General features: G+C 35.0%; 1 protein-coding gene across 9 annotated transcripts in view; it reads left to right on the top strand.

Moving 5' to 3' along the window:
* Positions 1 to 19,036, top strand: part of CALD1 (caldesmon 1) — a 239,754-nt gene that overhangs the window by 200,590 nt on the left and 20,128 nt on the right. For 5 of the 9 annotated variants that reach the window (XM_074267865.1, XM_074267864.1, XM_074267866.1 and 2 more), the window contains 4 exons: positions 1,215 to 1,361; positions 8,047 to 9,040; positions 10,746 to 10,823; positions 15,966 to 16,111. In XM_074267865.1, coding sequence (XP_074123966.1) covers positions 1,215 to 1,361; positions 8,047 to 9,040; positions 10,746 to 10,823; positions 15,966 to 16,111 — 1,365 coding nt within the window. The remainder of the gene's footprint in view (positions 1 to 1,214; positions 1,362 to 8,046; positions 9,041 to 10,745; positions 10,824 to 15,965; positions 16,112 to 19,036) is intronic. The other 4 variants (XM_074267870.1, XM_074267871.1, XM_074267869.1 and 1 more) reach the window with 1 other exon arrangement.

Here is a 19,036-nt window from a genome sequence, read left to right as displayed (position 1 = left end):
GCATGGAAGGGGTCAGCAAGTGTGGTCAAAAATTGATGGGAAGAATGGGACTTGGGAAAAAACACAGAATAAAGATGAAAGTAAATTATATGTACTTAAGTCACTGAAAGCCAATCAGCAGACTTTCTGTGAATCCAAGTGGAAATGACTCATAGAAAATCCAAACAGGAGGTTTGGTATTGCACATTTCCCTCAAGAAACAAACATTTTGAGTAGTCAGCAATAAGAGTGAATAAAAAGTTGATGATCCAGCTGCTGACACCTGTTTACACTGTTTAATTTGCAGCCCAAGATATTTATTAACCTGTGCAGAGAGCAATATAAAACCATGTCACAGTCTGGCCCCAAACTATTGCCAAACTTATAGTCCTTTGACAGTTAACTGTGTCTTCTGGGAAAATCAGAAAGGTCACTGTCAGTTCAAGCCAGGATCAAATAGAAGGAATCAAGTTCATCATGTCAGGATGCATGAATCTGAACATAAACTTTAGGCAGGATGAAATCAAATGATGGTATTAAAAGTCTTTGGGGATTTTCTGCTTTCCTGATAAAGATTGCCCTAAACCAACTACTTGGTCAAGGGCAAGAGACTACTGGGGACTAGAACAAGGAATAAAAGTCTATGAATGGTGTAGAAAATAGGAGCAAAAGAAAGGACAAGTAACTGTATTTCGAGAAATAATAATAAAAAACAACTTAATCCATGGAAGAAAGACTGGCAAATTAAAAGTAAAAACCAAGTAATAGTTCTGTCCCTGAAATATGATCCCAAAAATTCTGCTCCAGGACAAAATCCAGAGAGGTAGATCGATAGAAGAATATTAGAAGTTCTCACTTCTCACTTCTCAAAGCTACATAAAATGATGATTTTGTTTTTACTATCTGTTTCATGTGGTTTATTTCTATGGAAGGAAAGGATAAACTAGTTTAAAACATTTTAAAGCTAACTCTTTGAGAGAGAACATTTTACTAAACCATTAGAAGTTTATATTTTGCTTACTCAATTAATAATGTCACTTTGGGAAAAATAAGCCTACAATACAGCTCCTACTAAAAATGTAAATTCCATTAGAGCAGGGACCATGTTTTCTAGAAAGTAAGTCTCAACATCTAAGCTGTAAATGATGATTGAACTGATCTGACTTTCATTGAGAAGGAAAACAAAAAGTGATGATGACTTTTATTCTCAAGGTTGTGTCATTGGTACATTTCAGAATAGCCTATCAGAGAAATGATGATGATGAAGAAGAGGCTGCTAGAGAACGTCGTCGCAGAGCCCGTCAAGAGAGGCTTCGTCAAAGGGAAGAGGAGGAGTCTTTAGGACAAGTGACTGAAAAGGTGGAGGTTAATGCCCAGAACAGGTAAAGTATTCTTCACTGTGTAGCTAGTGTGTCCATTGCATAAGAATGCATAAGCATTCCAATGGATTTTAAATTCCAATATAATGGTGTTTATCCATGGCCAGTGAATGAACTGTTTTTCTTTTCTTTTTTTTTAATTATTAATTTTATAATTATAATTTTTGAAAGTATATATGCATGAGTAATTTTTTTATAACATTATCCCTTGTATTCATTTTTCCAGATTTTCCCCTCCCTCCCTCTACTCCTTCCCCTAGATGACAGGGAATCCCATACATTTTACATGTGTTACAGTATAACCTAGATATAATATATGTGTGTAAATCCAATTTTCTTGTTGCACGTTAAGTATTAGATTCCGAAGGTGTAAGTAACCTGGGTAGATAGACAGTAGTGCTAACAATTTACATTCAATTCCCAGTTTTCTTCTCTGGGTGTAGTTGTTTCTGTCCATCATTGATCAGCTGGAAGTGAGTTGGATCTTCTTTATGTTGAAGATATCTACTTCCATCAGAATACATCCTCATACAGTATTGTTGTTGAAGTACATAGTGATCTTCTGGTTCTGCTCATTTCACTCAGCATCAGTTCATGCAAGTATCTCCAAACCTCTCTGTATTCATCCTGCTGGTCATTTCTTACAGAGCAATAATAATCCATAACCTTCATATACCATAATTTACCCAACCATTCTCCAACTGATGGACATCCATTCATCTTCCAGTTTCTAGCCTCTATGAAAAGAGCTGCTATAAACATTTTGGCACATACAGGTCCCTTTCCCTTCTTTAGTATTTCTTTGGGATATAAGCCCAATAGCAGCAATGCTGGATCAAAGGGTATGCACAGTTTGACAACTTTTTGGGCATAGTTCCAAATTTCTCTCCAGAATGGCCGGATTCTTTCACAACTCCACCAAAAATGTATTAGTGTCCTAGTTTTCCCACATCCCCTCCAACATTCATCATTATTTGTTCCTGTCATCTTAGCCAATCTGACAGGTGTGTAGTGGTATCTCAGAGTTGTCTTAATTTGCATTTCTCTGATCAGTAGTGATTTGGAACACTCTTTCATATGAGTGGAAATAGTTTCAATTTCATCATCTGAGAATTGTCTGTTCATATCCTTTGACCATTTATCAATTGGAGGATGGTTTGATTTCTTATAAATTAGGGTCAGTTCTCTATATATTTTGGAGATGAGGCCTTTATCAGAACCTTTAACTGTGAAAATATTTTCTCAATTTGTTACTTCCCTTCTAATCTTGTTTGCATTAGTATTGTTTGTACAGAAACTTTTTAGTTTGATGTAATCAAAATCTTCTATTTTGTGATCAATAATGATCTCTAGTTCTTCTCTGGTCATAAATTCCTTCCTCCTCCACAGGTCTGAGAGGTAGACTATCCTCTGTTCCTCTAATCTATTTATTATCTCCCTCTTTATGCCTAAATCATGGACCCATTTTGATCTTATCTTGGTATATGGTGTTAAGTGTGGATCCATATCTAATTTCTGCCAAACTAATTTCCAGTTTTCCCAACAGTTTTTTCCAAATAATGAATTTTTATCCCTAATGTTGGTATCTTTGGGTTTATCAAACACTAGATTGCTATAGTTGTACCCTTTTTTGTCCTTTGTATCTAATCTGTTCCACTGATCTACTGGTCTTTTTCTTAGCCAATACCAAATGGTTTTGGTGACTGCTACTTTATAATATAGCTTTAGATCAGGTACACCTAGACCACCTTCATCTGACTTTTTTTTCATTAATTCCCTTGATGAATGAACTGTTTTTCAATCAAGCTAACTTCTTTATAATAATAAGTCTTGACATACTTGATCTCATCTGTTTTATTATAAAATCTGATTTGCTCATAAAGACTTTACCATCAACACCCATCCTCCAGTGAACAGTTCTGTTTTTCTTTAATTTTAGTATTTTTTTCAAGTAGTCATGTTACATTAAAGAACTAGCTAATTTATATAAAATATTCATCCACTGAGCCTAAGCGAACATTTCTATTTTTAAGTAAACCTTCTCTTTGAGATCTTTTTACTTTACTATAGTCACTATTGCCCATCAATAAATGAAAATATGACCACATTTCTCAAGCAGATATGAATTGTGAATGGCTTTTCCTAATAGAATGCCACCTTTTAAAATTTTTCCAAAGCTGAGCAATTTCATCAAGGTACAGTGTTACTTAAACCAGCATTTAATTATTCTTTCCTAAAAAGCTATAAAATATTTATCAAGAGCTATTTAGTATTGTATTTAGTACACATATGAGTATATATGTCACATATATGTTAATTCACTGTTGGTGGAACTGTGAATTGATCTAATTATTTTGGAAAGCAATCTGGAAGTATGCCCAAAGAGTTTTAAACTGCCTATCCTCTTTGACCCAGCAATATCGCTACTAGGTCCGTTTCCCAAGATGATTAGTAGAAAAAGGAAAGAACTTATATGTTCTAAAATATTTATAACATCTCTCTTTGAGTTGTCAAAGAACTGAAAATTGTGGGGATAACTAAGTTGAGGAAGGGCTGAAGAAGTTATGGTACACAATTTCCATATACTCTGCTATAAGAAATAAAGAGCTAAATAATCTTAGAAAAATGTAGATAGACTTGCATGAAATAATGAAAAGTGAAGTGAGCATAATGAAGAGAATATTGTATATTGTATCAACTATATTATTTTAAGAACAACTTTGAGTGAATAAGCCATTTTGTTAATTATAAATAACCAAATTAACTACAGAGAACATATGAAGGAACATGTGTCTAGAGAAATAACTGATAAATAGAAATATATAAAGAATGATTTTATTTATATATAGTATGTGATCTGTGTGCACAATTAGAATGACCAGAAGGTGTTTGTTTTCTTAAGCTTTTTTAGATCTTTTATTCAATTATATTAAAATGAACCAGACTATAAGGAAGTAGTTCTTAGAAATAAATATATTTACCAAATAAAATTTAAATGAAATGCTTTAATTTTGTTAAAGTGATATGGAATAATATATTTGAAGTAGTGGCAATACAACATAAATTTTGTATGTTTTTAGAAAAACATGAAATAATTTGTAAAGAGGGGAGGTCTCCATTTGTCATATTTTTGTGCAGGTTTGTGATTGTCTTAAGTTTATTCTACAAATTTAGGATTTTCTTGGGAGTCATTTAGGCATTCAGAAGACTAGATCTTTCTTTTTTTCTTTAAAAAAACATTCATTAGTAAATATTGTTAAAATATATAGTTACACATAAATATTTGTGTAGTGTTTTTTTCCTATTCCCCCTTGCCTGTATAATATTATGTCAAGATAGTTTAAAATTGTTTTGAATTTATAAATATTCGTACATGCTGACATGTGAATATTTATGTACATGCTTAATTACTAATGAAATAAAATCTCTTAACTTATCTTTTTTTTTGGGGGGGGGAAGAATGGTTTTAAAGAAAGAGATATATATTTGTGCCTAATGGTAAGCCATCTTGGGATGGGGAAGAGGAGAGAAAAAGAAAAAAAGTAACATGACAATTTATTATATATTTAAAGGATAGCAAATTCTACATAACAGATTTGCAGTTTCATATATAATCATCTTTTTTCTATTCTATTATGTTATAGAAATGCTTATTTCATTTCTTAAGTTCAGAATAAAATACAATTTAATTTTTTTTAAAGTCTAAGGTAAAAGCAGAAAAAAATATGAAAGGGAAAGAGAAGTACATATTCTTTCTTTTTTTTTCTTTCAAACTTAAATACAAAATGAGAAAAAAATTACCATCCACATAGCAGAACATAAGAAAAGATTTCAAAATATAAAGAAATAAATTTTCAAAGAAGTATTTTGGATACTGCTTGTTGGCCTGATAGCCTTATTATATATTAAAGAGTCATATCTCTAACTTCAGAGAGTGAAGGGAACTGAGAAGATTGATTAGCCAAGCAAAAAAGAATGAGAATTATCTACCTAGGCTAAAAATACGTGGTATCCCAGTTAAGCATACTCTAATTGGAAAATGGCAGTCATGTGTTCTCTGATGAATTGGAATCAGAGAAATATAGTACTTTTTCGCCTTTTCGGTTTTGACTTTGGATACCTAACTGGTATCACTGTAGCTGAACCACAGCCACTGGAATTTCAGTTATAAAGTCTTAGCAAACTGGAACTAGCCTTGTGAACAGGGAGTAGGCAATGTCTGGGCCATGAGCCACAAAAGGCCCAGGAAATCATTTGTTTTGGTACTGCTAAGGCAACTACAGGTAATGATGAGCTGAAAGCTAGGTACAATAATCTTCCATTGCTTGAGTTCTGTAAGCTGATAATTTTGTATGACCTTTGAATGATGTTAAAAATATCAAATGATCCTTGGCAGAAACAACTCTGCTCTGGAGGAAGTATGTCTTACAAATTGAACCTATTTCAGTGACAGCAAGTATCACACTTAGGTAGACCTATTCAGACATATACTATAGCCTATTTTTAATTTGTATTACATTATATTAGAATACAGTTAATTGTATTCTATATTATTTAATTCCCAAGAGAAAACAAAGTTATAACAGAACTCAATGGTTTCAGCTAATAGTTATAGAACATTTAGGTTCAGAAGGTAATCATAAGGTCCATTTAATCCAACTTGCATACAAGGAAGCTTAGTATTAATGAACACTTAGGCTAGTTAATACCAGAGAGAGGACAAAAACCCAGGTTTTCCATTTGGTATGTGTTTTTTGGTTTGGTTTTTTTTGGTATGATTTCCAAATGGTTAAAATTCAGATAAACTCAAATTTCCTTATCAAATGAATTAGAATACTTATTATTCATCTGACTACTGAGACTTTTTAAGAAGGGAGGTAGTGAAGTATAGTGGACAAAAAACTATATTGTAATGAGGAAGCCCTGGAATCACTTCCTGCCTCTGATATGTTGTACTAGCTGTGTGACACTGAGTAAGTCATTTAACCCATTTGCCTTAGGGAAGGAAGAAGAGGATCCTAATAGTACCTATCTTATAGAGTTCTTATAAGGTTGAAATAAGTTAATATAGCTAAAGCACTTTGTAAAATTTAAAATGCCATTTGAATTTTTACTTTGTCTTTTTATTCTGTTGATCAGTCTCTATATCACTTCTTGCCTTTTTCTAACAAATAAGTATAGATTTTTTAAAAAATACAATTTAATTTCTTTTTTGTTTGTTTGTTTCTGGAGGCAATCAGAATTAAGTGAATTGCCCAGGATCACATAGCTAGTAAGTGTCTGAGGCTAGATTTGAATTCAGGTTTTCCTGACTTCAGGGCCAGTACTCTTTCTACTATATCACCTAGTTGCCACTATAATTGAACTTCAATAAACATCTTTAATGTATAATTGAGCACTAAATATGCTTAAAGTCAAACCACATGCAGTTTCTTTCTTTTTTTTTTTTTATTTTGTAGAAATTAGGTTATTTTTTAAAAAAATTTTATTAATTTTATAGTTATAATTTTTTTAACAGTACGTATGCATGGGTAATTTTTTTACAGTATTATCACTTCTTTTCCGAATTTTTCCCTCCCTCCCTCTACTCCCTGTCCTAGATGACAGGCAATCCCATACATGTTAAACCACATGCAGTTTCAAAAGAAAAAAATACCATTTATAAACTACATGTGTCATCAGGGAAATTTAATTTTTGTATTTCTAACGGACACATATAATGTTTGGTAGCACTAAGGTCAGAGGAGTTTTAAAGGCTATGCCTTTAATTATAGTTTTCAAATGGGAAATTGGGTTTAATCAAAAATAAGTGAACTTGAACCTCAAATAGTTTAATTTTGATTGGAATCATAAAATCTGAAGGAGTTTCTGAACTTAACAAGCCACAGTTTTGCAAATTTGGCCATGGCTCTTGATATCACATAGCTATTTAGTGCCTGCTCACAAAGGCCAGCACCCCTGTCTCAGAGGCATAATCAGAGCACTGTATTCAGAGTTATCAGCTCATCAAAATCCCAAAGTATGACCCTTTTAACTTTATGGCATGATCTCTGTTGATGGAAGGAGCTAAGGGCTCTTCATGAGGTAGTTTGTTTTCTTAGAATGTTTCTGCCTTTATTTCTATTTCCTAGAGACAAAGGAAAATTTCTAAGGCACGAAAGTCTTTATTCACAAAAATGTTGATTTAATTAAAGTCAGACATGCTGACCCCTTTTGGGAATCCCAGCATTCTTCAACATTTGCTATATTCACTTCAATTCAATTTAACAAATATTTAATGAAATACCTATGCTGAATCAGGCTCTGCCTAAGGCATTATGAATACAAAAACAAGTCTTTGCTTTCAAGGAGCTTAAAGCATAGTTTAATATATTTTGTCAGCCTGCTGGATGGTGGGAATACCATACATATGTATATATATACATCTATATACTTATGTACATAGTAATATATACTTATATCCATACATGTGCTCTTTCTTAAATATTACAACTCTACATCCCAGATTATAGGGATGCTCTAGGGGAACAAGGTACCATCCTAGAGTTGCAGTACCATACTGGAAGACCACATATCATTTTGGACATCTGTGGTTCAATGGTGGTTCAAAGGGTTAGTGATTTAAAGGACTGGTGAATCAGACTATCAACTAATTAATGGAAATGCCATTTTTTCTCATGTTGTACAGTGTGGGTGATGAAGAGACTAAAACCAGCACCATATCCAACACCCAAGTGGAAGGAGGCGATGATGCTGCATTCTTGGAGAGGCTGGCGCGTAGGGAAGAGCGTCGCCAAAAGCGTCTCCAGGAAGCCTTGGAGCGCCAGAAGGAGTTTGACCCAACAATAACAGATGAAAGTTTGTCACTATCCAACAGAAGAGCTCAAAATGACGCTACAGAAAATGAGACTTCTGAGAAAGAAGAGAAAAATGAAATCCGCCAAGAAAGATATAAACTAGAGGAAACTGAAACAATCACCAAGTCCTACCAGAAGAATGATTGGAGGGAACCTGAAGAAAACAAGAAAGAAGAAAAGGAGAAGGAAGAGGAGGAAGAGAAGCCCAAGCAGAGAATCACTGAAGAAAATCAGGTAGAGGTGATGGTAGAAAAGAAAACGGAAGCCCAAGAGGAAAAGGTAGTAACAGAATTGGAAAATGGTCAGGTCTGTGCAGAAGAACCCAAAACAGAAAGGGAGAGGACAGTAGATACAGAGGAGTTTACAGGTAATGAAAAAGCAGAGGAGCAAGACCAGGCTGAGGCAGAGAAGCTCAGGCTGGAGGCTGAGGCAGAGAAGCTCAGGTTGGAGGCTGAGGAAAGGGAACGGATCAAAGCTGAACAAGAACAGAGAGCTGAAGAAGAGAGAATGAGACTGGAAGCAGAGGAAAGATTGGCTGCCCAAGAAAAGGAAAGGAAGGAGGCAGAGGAAAGGGAAAGGATTAAGGAAAAAGAGAGGCAAGCAGCAGAGGAAAGGGAACGGGCAAAAGCAGAGGAGAAACGCATAGCTGAAGAGAAAGCTAAGCTAGAAGAGCAAATGAGTAAAAAGCAGTTAGAAGAAAAAAAAGGCAAAGCAACAGATAAACAGATTCAGGGGGGGAAAGGAGAAGAGAAAATACAAGATAAATGGGTAAATGAAAAGAAAGTACAAGATAACAAACTTCAGCCAGCTGTCCTAAAAACTCAGGTACGGTAAACATTTTGCACCATGTGTGTATTGCCTGTGACTTGTGAGAAATGTAATGCACATCAAATCTAGGAGTGGGCCATGTCCATATAGTACCACCAATGTGATCATTTGGGTAATCTATTCATTTTTTTTTCAGTCATTGTTATAGCCACCAAGTTAACAATTAATCACTGAATGGTTGATCTGATGTAAACCTATTGATAATCCAAATAACTGGAATATCAATAGCCAAATTAATTGCTTAGAAATCAACCATTATGACTGCCAAAAAATGAATTAACTAAAAATAACATCATTTTGGTGGTACTATGTAGACTCACTTGTCTGTTTCTACTTCTTTACTAATTCTTTATAAAATTAACTTTCTTCAGTTCTCTTTGAATAGCTTTAATTATTATCAAATTCTGTAACACAAAATGGGTCTATATGAGTAAATAAATAGTTCCCAAATTGTATCCTCGAGGCTTGAGAAAATTCTGAAAAAACTATAGGACAGGAATTCAACACCATGATTTACAATTTAAAAAATTCTAACAGAAAAAGCAACCAGTTTGAAACAGAACTGGTAGTAAAAGTAACACATCAATCAATTAATTAACAAATAAATAAGATGAAGCAAATTTTGATTTGGGGGCATTTCCACAGACACCTACATTAAATGAATGTCAAAGCATTTATTTGTCATGTAGACCCATACTCAAAGATTTAATGTAGCCTTGTAGAAAACCTTCAACAACTTAAAATTGCCTAGTAAGTTAAGTATATGTATATATGTGTGTGTATATGTATATGTATATACATATTCATATATACATATGTATATTCTTTTGCCATGTGAATGGCAGGCAAAGCTGTAACTAGTTTGGGGAGAACTAAGCTTTGCTGATATCTGGTAGAGGTAGATAGAATTCCTCTTGGAAACGACTGCATTGTCCACACCTCATCTCCTGACTTTCCAGAGGTATGGAGTACAAGGATTCCTGGCCACTAATCCCAATGTCCCCTCACTATGGTGCCCTTCTCCTAGGATTTGTCATCCAGGATCTTTTGGGGACAGGGTTCCCCCTCCTGGCATGAACTTAGGTAGTGAGACTGGTCTTCTGGGCTTCTGTGTCCCCTTACTACCCCAATGAATTTGCCCCAGGCCCAGTTTTGTCTAATTAGTGCTCGAGATACAAAGCATCTATGCTAAGGGAAAAGAGGGTTGGTGAAAGCTGTCAGTAGGTTATCTACAAGGCTGCCTTAAAATCTTCCCTGCCTAAGCATGAGACTATACTGGACATGTTCACCTCCCTGAGAGAGTTTTTTGTCACAATCACCATTTCTGCACGGAGGTTATTCAAGCCTAGACCTTCAGAGGGGCTGTCAGCATGGTGCTAGCCGAGGGATTTGGGGGAGAAAAAATTCACCAAATCACACGAGGTTGACCGTTCAGCACCCTTAGGGAGCATCATGTCATGCTAGTCCTCCATGAGAACACTGGCACATGAGGGATTTGGGGGAGAGACAAAAGCACCTGTCTTGCTATATTACACTAGAATGGGTCTTGTCGTGGTTGCTGTCACCAAAGCAAGGTGTGATCACTGAGGAAACAAAAAAAAAAAAAAATTCTCGGGCACATGTCACAGAGCCTGAACACCATTTCCAGGGGCAGGGTTTGTTGTAAAATGAATGACCCTGACTTCCTTAAAAAATGAAAAAGGGAGAAGAAAAAGGGGTCAAAGTGGAAGTTAAAAAAGAAAAATCCCAAGAAGAAAAGACTACCTTCAAAAGGGAGGAGGTAAATATTTGAGAAATAACCAGGTCACAGTGTTAAAGACATGTTTCTGCTTCTTTCAAGACAGAGACTTTTAGACATTTAATTCCTGTTTAAATCCTTCCCCACTGTACTATGCGCTATTTTTCTTCAAGCTATCCTGCTTTCCTTCTAATCATAAAAACATTGTTAATCTCCTTAACCAATTTAACTGATTGACTAATGGCTCAGCTTCTAAGAGAAAACTGGTCCCCCATGCTCCCTAGTAGAAAACATGGTGAACTGAAGATAATTATTTGGGACTTCCAAATGAAAAGTTTAGCAAAATGCCCTGCATTGCATTTCCATGGTACACAGCAGCTGGTGCCAGGGTGTTTTACTGTATGGTAAGTAAATAAGGTTGCCAATGGTCTTCTATGAATATTGTACTCTTGAATTTCAAACAATCACAGATTTAGGTTAGAAAGTAAAGTCTGCCTTAGTGTTATTAGTAGCTTAAGTTAAAACTTGGACATGTTTGAGGCCATCAAGGTATATGAAGGAAGATAAATTAGGGCTATTGGAGGTAGGAATAATTGATTGATATAATTTTTGAGGCTGGTAAGGTGAGATGTAAACTAAGTGGAACTAAATAAAATTGGTAATGTATTCTGTGTTATGGTTCTACAACATAGTATTCCCTCCAAGATAGGATTGACAGAAATTCAAATTTTTAAAAAACCAGGATATAATTCAAGTACAAATATAAAAACTTAAATGCACCAAAAAGAAAAAGTATTTATTTACTATTTATCACAATAAAGTTAGCAAGTTACCCTACTGCATTTAAAGTTTTTAGGGCTATCAGAGATAGGAATAATTGATTCATACAATTCTTGAGAATGATCAGGTGAGCTGTAACTAAGTGGAACCAAGTAAAATTGGTTTCTATATTATAGTTTCTACACATAGTAGTTCCTCCAAGACAGGATTGACAGGATATAGATGTAACTCAAATTAAAAAAAAAAAAGGATATAATTCAAGTACAAATATGAAAATCCAATGCAGTAAAAAGAAAGAAGTATTTATTTACTATGTAATCATAATAGAGTTCCAATTTAAGTTACCCTACTGCATTTCAAGTTTTATTTCTTTTTCATTCCACACCCACTCACAAGAGAAGCTAGGTAACTAAAAGTAAAATCGACAAACAAAAATATACACATGGAAATAAGGAATTTAATAATTACTTAAAACAATTTTCATATATAAGAATCTTGAAAAAAAAGATAAAATTTCTCAGCTTGGATGTATTCCAGGGATGGGGAATTGCTAATGCAAATGCATAGAAATGGAAGATGAAAGATCGTGTCCAGAATATCTTTCATAGACCACTTATTTATTACAATGCAATTACTATGCAAAGTTCATGAAAAGAAATGATAAGAAATAAAAAATGCAAAGGCGGGACTGGAGTGGATTTTAGAAAGTCTTGAATGCCAGGCTAAGGATTTTCTATTTCATTTCATAAACCTTGGAAAGCCTCTGGAATTTTTTGAATGGAGCAGAAGTCAGATCTGGATCTACAGTCGGTTGTTTTGTCCACTATGCAGCAGTGAGATTAAAAGAGAGAGAGAATGGAAGCAAAGAAGACAATTAGGAGGCCTTGATGGTAGTCCAAGCAGTGTCATAATCAGCAAAGTGCCAGATACTGTAGAGATAATAAGATATTACTGGTGTAGGATCAATAAGAAGAGTAGAATCAAAATTACAAATGGATAAGTAAGGGGATTAAGGTTTAGGGCAAGTATCCATATTCAGAAATGTGGAATGTGAGATGTTCACAAAACATCCAAGAGAAGCAGTTAGGTAGTTGTTAATGAGAACTCTCCTGGAGTTTTGGAGAGAGTTGAAGGTTATTTATGTAGATTTGTTAATCATCTGCAGAGATGGTAACTGAACCTATGGTAGCTGATTCCATTTCTGAGAACGGCAGAGTGAGAAAAAAAAAAGAAAGGGATTTAGGACAGAGCCCTCCTTTGAGAATTAGACACTGGTCAGCGTAGGTGAGAGTGTCATCAAGTTTCATCATATTTTGCCCTGCTTTGGCTACTTATGGATCACTGAGATTGAGTTCTAGATAGGCCACATTTTAGAAAAGACATTGATAAGCTGGAAAAGATATAAAGAAGGGCAAGAGGATTGGCAAAGAACTTCAAAAATTATGAGATAATATCAACATTCATTCTAGTCAATAGGGGATGCTTAAGCTGGAGAACAGAAGACTGAGGATCAGCACAGTCGACTTAGCTTCTTCCAGGTTTGAGGGGCCACCACATTGAAAAGGGATTAGATTTTTCTTGGACTCAGGGTTCAAAACTAGGGAAAATTAGTAAAACATGTAAAAGTCAAATTTAGGCTTGATATTGTAGAGAATTCCTGATAATCAGAGATATAAGAAAGTGAAAGGGGAAGCCTGAGGGGGTAACAGGTTTCTGTTCACCCTAGGTCTTACAGCAAAGGCTGGATGACTAACTACATTGAGGGTATTAAAAAATTTCTTGATCCACTATAGAGTAGCCTGGATGGCTTCCAAGGTCCCTTCCAGTTCTAATTCTGTGGCTAAGTTTTCCTATTTTGTTATTATTGTTATTATTTTCAAAGCCATTTACTGTCCCCGCCTTATGTCCTCTATTTCTAGTTTCTTAGCGTACATCAAATTTTCCAAGATTATACTGATTTTCATGAGCTACTTCTGTTTGATTAAGTCTCAAGTCTAATTTACGTTTTCTCCAGTGCCTAGAAGTTACAAGTTAGACTCAGAAAGGGAGTTCAGATCATTTGTAGTTAGCAAATGATCATTATATTGTGATCCATGATCATCTTCACCCCATTCTGATATTGAAGCATGAGAACAGATTTGCTGAAGTAATTGAAACTCCAGCCCTTTCCCATTTGCTAAGTGGGCATTAAAATTAAAAAAAAAAAAATAATTAAGTTTACTGGTACAGGCACGCATCATTTAAACTATTAACCTACCACACCCATGGGTCAGCCCACAACTACAGGAAGGGAGTATTTGAAACCTACTTGGATTTTATCTAAATAATTTGAGTCCAAATTTTGCCAGCTGAGTAAGCTGCCTTTTTACTTAGTAAATAATGGTAAAATGGTAAATCTAGATCCGTTTGGATTCTATTTCTTGTAAAAGAGCAATAACTTTCTTCACAATATTAAAATAGCCTTAAAAGAATCATCATTTCTCCCAAAGGACCTTAGAAGAACTTCTTCAGCTTGAACTTATTCTCCCATAGAATCTTGCTCATTAGTCTGCTTAAAATAGAATTCAAAGAATCTATGGTATGATTTTATATTTATTTACTTACTTATAAAGAATGATTTTCAAATAAAACAATACTAGCCAGTTTTGATCGACATATTTATTTTTAAAAGTACAATTTTCCATAGATAGATAGCACAAGCATCCCATCTACCAAGCCCTTTGCCAATAAAGACCAAAATTTTTAAAAAGGGGGAGAAAAAAGGATTCTTTTTCTCTTAAGCATTTGTTATTTTTCAAGTGCTATTTTAAACTTGATTTTGGCAAGTAAACTAGATAATGCATTTTGAGAGAATGTCTCTGACCACAAAACAGAAGAAATAAGTTAGAGAATATTTCTCTGTTCCTTGCTCCTTTTGACCTAAGGAGATGGCTCATGGGTATCATTGAAAATAGGACCCCTGAGTTTTCATTCTCAGACTTTTCTGGATCCAGATCAAATTAGTTCAAAGTCCAAATTGCTGTTTCTGAAATTCCCTCCCATTGAAATACTAGATGATATAGGAGTAGTAGCCTTATCTTCTTTTCCCTAAACAAACATACATCTGCCTCTTCAAGGTCCACACGGTTTTTTTTTTGTTTGTTTGTTTGTTTTTTGTCACATTAGGATAGCCATCAAGAAAAAATAAAATAATAATAAAAAATAAAATCCATTACCAAAAAATACAACTCAGATGGAGGTGGGAGCAGCCTCTGTGCATATTCCCTCCCATCCTACCTCATTTCTCAAGAACAGAAACAGCAGAAAACTAAATTAAGGAATGCAATGGGTACCACTAGATGAATGCCCTGCTCAGGAAGATCAGATTGGACAGGGTATTCTGTGACATACTTGGATTTTTTTTTCTATAGATTTTCCCCTACAGAAAATAGTTCAGAAGCAAATGTCAATACATAGGATGGGAGAATATTCAAAGTGTAGAGGATATTAGAAATAATCTTGGCTCATTTAACTAACTGGCTTTTGCCCATAGTCACTGGTAACTTGGCTAGTAATATGACTGCTAGTAGAAGGCAGATTTTCTTGTCCTCAGGAGGTATAAGTAGGCAGATTTTGACCTTAGATAGAAAAAAAGAACATGACTGGGGTTCTTCAGCTGAAATATAATGAGGTAGAACCCAATGGAGACAGAGGTAGTAAAAAAAGGAAGGATAGAAAATCATTAGGAAAGAGAAAATATTTTCTTCCTTTAAGGGTATACCCAATAAGTGTTTAAGAGAAATAAGCTTAAGGGTATTTTGTTTAAAAGGACAGTTGAAAAGAGGTGCTATAATCAGCTATGTGGAAGAATGAGTCTGAACATTTACATTCTAAGGGTTCACTATGCCACTTGAGAGTTATGTTGTATTTAGAATACCAGCTGCCATACCATCAGTTTTCACAGTGAAAATAATGATGTAACAACCATCTGTATGGAGTATATCAGGATGAGTGAACTAATACAGGGGAAAAGTATTGAACTCTTCACCAAAAGATGGCATATATACTAAAGGCAATATTACTGTTACTATTGTCTTGAATTTATGTAGCTAATTTTATCTGAAATTTCACACCTTCATCAATTCTTCTAGATATATCACTTAACTGTGAGGTAAATTAAATGATATGAAATCATAAAAGCATCATCTTCCCTTCAGTCCTTACTTTTCCATCTCTGTCTTATACACACCCTCTAATTACTGTCTCTCTATAGCTAGCCAACTTAGCCAATAGATTCTTCATTTATTTATTTCTGCTCCACATTTTCTCTCTTCCTGAAGTGAAAGGACTTTATTTAGGCATCCTGATAAAAGCCTAATTAGATTTTTTGATATTATGTCTTCCTAACAACATACTGTTTTATAGATCAAAGAAGAAAAGATCAACAAGGACAAGGGACCCAAAGAGGAAATTAAAAGCAATTGGGATCGCAAGAAAGGGTTTCCAGAAGTCAAATCTCAGAATGGAGAACTTTCAACTCATAAACTTAAACACACGGAGAATACTTTCAGGTAAGAGACAGTAATAGTAATGCCTACTAACTATAACCCTAGAAATAATAAGATAAATTTCTTTTGTGATTTGTGATCTACTAATTTGTAGAAATTACTCTTACTAATTTATAGCAGGAGTTCTTAACTTTTTTGTGCCTAGACTACAAAAATGAAAGAGTTTTTATTCTCAATGGACATAATTGTTTCCTGTTGAAGAAGACAACACAAACGTTTATAAATATGTACAATAAATACTATATAAATATGACATAGTTTTGAAATGATTGAGCACTTGTATTTGAAAGGATTAGGAAAGTCTTTATGGAGAAGGAGGTGCAAGCAGCTAAATTCTATGAGGCAAAAGTGAGGAGCAAGTACATCCCAGGTTTGGAGAATGACTGATACAAAGTCACAGGGACAGGAAATGGGGTACCAAACTTGGAGACCATCAAGATCAATTTGGCTAGTCCACAGAAGGCAAGAAAAGAAGTACTGTATAATGAGACTAAGAAGATAAGTTGAGGCTAGGTTGTGAATGGCTTTTAAAGACAGAAAAGTTAATATTTTATTTCAGAGGCAATAAAGTTTTGCTGGATTTTATTGCATAGAGGAGTAACAAGGTCAGACCAATCCTTACGGAAAATACCACATCATTAATCTCTGCCAAGACAGACACATCTCTAAAGGAAGTCATGCTCACTTTCTTCATATTTATCCTGGAAAACCCATTCTTGGTATTCCATTTACCTCATCTGCTTCTATTCATGCATTACTGAATGGTACTGGAGGTCACTTGACTATACTACTGGGTCCACTACAAGGTCACATTATATAATTTCATCTGGTACCTCACTGAGGCAAAGCAAATTTTTAACTTCTCCTTAATTGATTCTCCATCACACTCTCCATCATGTCTGTCCAAACATTCTCTTCTCCCCTCAAGTCTCCCACAGCAACTCCTCCCCACCACTTCCTTAAATGGAATTTTTGACACATACTGACTTCACCAGAATTATCAAAGCCATTCTCCAAGTTCTTCCCACTCTCACAACCTCTTAACATCATCCCCACCTCTCTATTCTTAATCTGATCATAATGAAAAAGAAAAAGAAAGGGACTAATGGGAAAGGAATAAGCATTTATCGAACACCTAGCTAAGCACTTTAATTAGTATCACATTTGATACTAATACTTCTTACCAAGGTCAGCCCCACTCCATATACCCTTGATTTCCTCCTCTCCTATCTTCTCCAGCAGATTGTCTCCACTGTTATCCTTCCTCTCTAATATTCAGTCACTTCCCCTCTATTAGTTCTTTCTCTGATGCCTGTAAATAGTCCCATCTCCTCCATCCTGAAAAAAAAGAACCCCAACATGCATGCTAACTATTATCCTACTTTTCTCCTCTCTTCCTCAATCATACTCCCTGAAAAAAGTCATCTATATACTCAATTTCTTCATTTTTTTTAACCTTCTTAACTTCTTGTCATCTAGCTTCTGACCTCATTAGTCAACCTAAATTGCTCTCTCCAAATTTAGCAATGATCTCTTAATTGCTGAATCTTATAAACCTCTTCTCAATCTTCATTCTTTGAAGCACTTTATCCTATTAGTCACCCTCTCCTCCCAGATATTCATCCTTCTTTAAGTTTTCATGATGCTGCTTTCTCCCAGCACTCCTTGTGAGAACTCGCAACCTATTCCTTCTCAGTCTCCTTTGCCGATTTATTACCCACGTCACAGCCACTCACTTCTGTTGTCTCTCCGTGATTCTGTCCTGGGCCCACTTCTCTATTTTTTCCTGTATTCACTCTCTGGATAACCTTGTAAGCTCCCATGGATTCAATTATTATCTCTATGCTAATGATTTCCTGAGCTCTGTATCTAGCCTTATCTATGTATATCCAAATGACTTTGTATTTGGAGATACTGTTTTTATTCATGTGTTTTTGTGTGTGTGTGTGTGTGTGTGTGTGTGTGTGTGTGTGTGATCATTTCATTTTCCCTGTCAGTATGTAAGGTTTTTAAGAACCAGTTCTGTTTCATTTTTGATTTTGTATTCCCAGAGCTTAGCACAGTGCTGGGCACATACTAAGTATTTACTACATGTTTGTTCATTAATTGCTTAGGTTAACTGATTAGAATACAGTATTAATAAAGCCATAGCCATGAGTTCAGTCCTTATGTAGAACGTATGCACCTCTAGCCACTTTTTAAACATGTAATAGGAGATACAGAAGAATGTCAGTGCACCAGTTCCTCACTCTTGAGCAGATAACTCATGTTGTAATGTCCAAGATCATGTCCTAGAGATGCTAGACAGAGACAGACAGACAGATAGATGATAGAAAATAGGTATATATGTAGGCATATATATAAATATATATATATATATATATATATCTGTAAAGGACACTAAGAATCTAATATAATAATATAATGAGAATATAATAAGATATAGAACTAATGGAGACCTTAATAGCCACTTATGTCAACTCCCTTATTTTATGGGTGAAAAGATGGAGGCTCAGCGATGAAATGACTTGCCTACAGTCACAAAGGAACTAAGTGGAAGAGACAGGATTTAGACTCCAGATTCTGATGCTTCCTATATAGACTTCTGAACTCAAAGGTTGTTGAGTGGAAGAGTCACTGACTAGATACTGTCCCTATTATTCCTTATTTCTTATACCATTGCCCTTTGGTGCTGTGGAGGCAATAGAGATATGGCAAAAGGGAATCTTCAGACTCTTTTCCCTGAGTCTGAAATGCAGATCTCCCTAAAATTCAGTGTCCCTAAAATGCTACTTTTGTGGGGAAACTTAGGAATCAGGTCCATGTAAAGGAGGCCCTAGAGATCACAAAGACCAAATATGTTCAGTGGTGGTTTTCTTGGGGGTAGGGAAGAGAAAGAATATGCTATTAGAGATCATACTTTGACCA

The sequence above is a fragment of the Sminthopsis crassicaudata genome, chromosome 5 (genome assembly GCF_048593235.1).
Source record: "Sminthopsis crassicaudata isolate SCR6 chromosome 5, ASM4859323v1, whole genome shotgun sequence".
NCBI classification, from domain to species: Eukaryota; Metazoa; Chordata; class Mammalia; order Dasyuromorphia; family Dasyuridae; genus Sminthopsis; species Sminthopsis crassicaudata.
The sequence above is the reverse complement of the archived record's forward strand: the minus strand, read 5'-3'. Positions and strand labels throughout refer to the sequence as shown.